Source organism: Plectropomus leopardus, unplaced genomic scaffold, assembly GCF_008729295.1.
Source record: "Plectropomus leopardus isolate mb unplaced genomic scaffold, YSFRI_Pleo_2.0 unplaced_scaffold26912, whole genome shotgun sequence".
NCBI lineage: Eukaryota > Metazoa > Chordata > Actinopteri > Perciformes > Serranidae > Plectropomus > Plectropomus leopardus.
In genome coordinates this window covers 1-3618 of record NW_024629282.1, presented here as the reverse complement: position 1 = coordinate 3618, position 3618 = coordinate 1, and the positions used below count along the sequence as shown (strand labels likewise).

Below are 3618 nucleotides of genomic sequence, written 5' to 3'. Positions count from 1 at the left end.
CACCATGGTAACAGCAGATTGAGGGACTTTTCGCTGCACCGAATGCTCAATTGTTATCTATTTCTCTCTCTCCTCTCTGTCTGTCTCTCTATTATTCTGTTCCCTCCCACCCTGCTGTGTTTCCTCACGTGCACCCTTTCACTGTCAGTGTGTGTTATAGACCATCCAACACACACACACACACACACACGCACACACACACACACACACACACAAACACACTGATCACACAAAAAGATGCTGCACTTCTTGACTCACAATCCAACACTTCCACTGTTTCCTCCCCAGGCTCTCCTAACGCGGCTGGTGGTGTGACGTCCCTAACTCTTCCTGCCCAGCATGGCTTCGTCCCTGTGGTTTCTGGGGGTGTGTGTGCTCACTCTGGCTCATGTCGCCCCCTCCGACCAAGGTAAGCGTCACGGTGGCTTAGGTGGTATCATGTCAAGGTGTTGATCCTGATGCTGCGATCAGCAGAATGAATCACAAAAAAGAAAAAAATTGAGAAGGAGAGGATGATGGTATTGCTGCGTAGATTTTGGTGACTCAAACATAAGTCACTGTTTTGCAAAGTGAGAAAAGTCGTCATAAAAAGTGGAACTCATCCCAATGCCTCTAGAGAAAAGCAAAGTCATGTTGTGACCTAAATAAACAAAGCCTAAACATTTGAAGTGTGCAGCTTGCCAAAGGGAGAAGCTTCAGAGGCTGCCTGTAGCTTCTAGTTAATAAACAATCAGTCATTCAGCACCACGGACAGTTACAGTACACCAGCAGCATACTGATCACCCAGCGTGCACACTTTGAATGTGGGTTTAATCCTGACGCAGCAAACACCTTTCCACGCGCACATGATACTCGAGAAGATGTGAACAACAGGATTAAGGTAATGGTAATGTGATTTTCTCCAATAACCCTGGTTTACACGGATTAATATGACAGTCAGTCGGGTTTACACACACACACACACACACACACACACACAGCCTTCAAAGAAAGAAAATAAAATCTTGTCAATTTGTGTTTATTGAGCATCTGACAGCCAGTTGTATAAACGCTATCCTCCCCACGGAATTAAAACACAAGATATTGTGCTGTACCCACACACTGCATCGGAAGCAGGTGTCACAGTGGAGTTGAGGTGTGATTTATGTCAACAATAACACTGCTGGCATCTGGGAATCCTTCCAGTGTAATTGTTCACACATGTCTGCATTTTAAAGATTTAATTAAATCACACATGAGGTGTAAGCAGTGCAGTAATATGTTTTAACTGTGTTGTGCTTATATCAAGAACAGGTATTGTCATGTTTATATTGAGGTAATCAGAGAATGGTGCTGAGATGTCATTTGCTGTAATTGCTAAATTATTACAGTGTGTATCTGCTTATGTCTGATTACATCCCTGAAACAGTATTTAAAGGGGTACTCATCCATTTTGCATATACAGGTCTGCATAATCACCATCAGGAGTGCTGCTCAGCATGTGGAAACACTTGTTTTCTGTGTCTCTGGAGGGATCTTTCCAAAGTCTGAAAAACAACCCAAATTTATACTCAAATGTGTAACAGACTAACAGTCGGGATATACCGATCTCTGCTGCTTTAAATGTGACCATTTTTATAGCCAAGTTAGAGGCGTGGCTCTCTTTGTGTCAATGTTGGTCCATCACTTTGGTCTAGACTGAAATAACTCGACAAATAATGCGTTGCCATGAAACGTTTTGCAGGCATTCATGATCCCCAGAGGATTAATCATTCTGACTTTGGTATTCCCTCGACTTAAGTGACAACTAAAGATTCACATTTGTGAACCAAGAATCAGGAGGTTGATCCTGACAGAGCTGCTAGTACGGCTAAGTCTTGTTTATTATCTGTCCCCCAGTGATACCCCCAGCTGTATGAATACGCAATACAAAACTGCTTTATCGCCATTTTAGCACTTCATACAGGTTGCTACAAATCAAACTAAAAACAGATTCATTTGCTGTATACAGGCTCATTTATACTTCCTTTTTTCTGATCCTATCTGATCATTTCAAACATTGTGTCATATCTGTAAGCTTTCAGGGATTGTGCATGAAAATCAGTAAAATGGACGCAGAGTATGGATGCAAGGCTCCGTCCACGTTCATATACCTACTTAACACTGTGCACCTTCAGTTCACAAAACATCACAATGATTTCTGTCACCTGGATTCTCCAGTTTATGCAGTCTGAACTAAAAAAAACAACCCTTTCCTGTCTTCTTTTCATTCTGCCTCCACCCTTTACCCTTTGTCTCATCTCATCCCTCCCATCCTTCCCACCACCACCCCTCATAAGCAGCTATGTCCCGGGCCGCCATGCCATTTGGGCTGCTGCGCAGAGAGCTGGCATGCGAGGGTTACCCAATAGAGCTGCGCTGCCCAGGAAGTGACGTGGTTATGGTAGAGACGGCCAACTATGGACGCACCGATGACAAGATCTGTGACGCAGACCCCTTCCAGATGGAGAACACACAGTGTTACCTCCCTGACGCACTCAAGATTATGGCCCAGAGGTGTGTATGTGCTTGTTTACGTGTATACTGCTGGCTGTGTTTGTGTAAGATCTTAAATCATACAGCAAAGACGCAAATTGGAATGTCACTCTTGTGCTATTTGAGTATCTGCAAACATTTTGGAAGCAGTTAACGCAATCAATGAGAGAATCTACTGTTTCGCACATACTGTATGTGTGCACTGCTGTCCAACATACGTGTGGATTCATGTTAGAGGAAACGTTAGACAAAGCCGATACTCGTGTTGGGAGCCATGTGAGCGTGCGAGCGCAGTAATCTCTCCAGCTGAGTCTGAGTGCCTGGCTGCACCATTAGCTGTGTACTCAGCAGTGTTTTCCTAGAAGAACTGATCAATATTCAGCAAGAGGGAGAGGGAGAAAAGACAAATGGAGTGTCCTTTGCTTCTCCTTTCCTGTCTGTTAATCACTTTACCTTCCTTCTTTGTTTTCTCTTTCAATCATCCTTTCCGTCCATCAATCCATCCATCCCTCTGCTGTCCTCCAGGTGTAACAACAGGACTCAGTGTGTTGTGGTCGCAGGGGTTGACGTCTTCCCAGACCCCTGTCCTGGAACATACAAGTACCTGGAGATCCAGTATGAGTGTGTCCCTTACAGTGAGTATGCATATATATAATCACACACATATACACATACATACACAAACATGATTACACACATATATGTGCATGTGCACGCAAAAAACACGGAGATTAACCTATTTTTGTTGAGCTACACTGTAGGTTTATGGTGCTTTTTTGTTCTTATAACCTCTGATGTCGACTGAGAGATTGATGGATAGATTTTTTTTTTCTCAGGGAGTGTGTGTGTGTGTGTGTGTGTGTGTGTGTGTGTGTGTGTGTGTGTGAATTTTAAAAAGAAAGTTGGATGGAGAGATTACAGAGAGGGAAACTGTAGAACATTTGCATACTGTATGTCTTCTGTGTGTGTGTGAGTGGATGCGAGAGTGCACATATGCACTTGCGCGTGCATGCGTGTGTGTGTTTTCTTTTTCAGATTCACGCCACGGGAGTTGCTCTCTTTTCTCCACAGGAGCCTGATTGAGGGAAGGAGAGATCTGGGGGG

The 3618-nt window shown here is 43.9% G+C and overlaps 1 protein-coding gene across 1 annotated transcript; it reads left to right on the top strand.

Annotated features, from left to right (window-relative positions):
* Positions 1-321: 321 nt before the first annotated feature.
* On the top strand, positions 322-3149 carry LOC121937626 (adhesion G protein-coupled receptor L1-like; the record flags this gene model as incomplete). The annotated part of the gene is made up of 3 exons (XM_042480956.1): positions 322-409; positions 2322-2535; positions 3040-3149. Coding segments are annotated over exons 1-3 (394 nt in total), but the record flags the coding sequence as incomplete, so codon positions are not given.
* Positions 3150-3618: the final 469 nt, after the last annotated feature.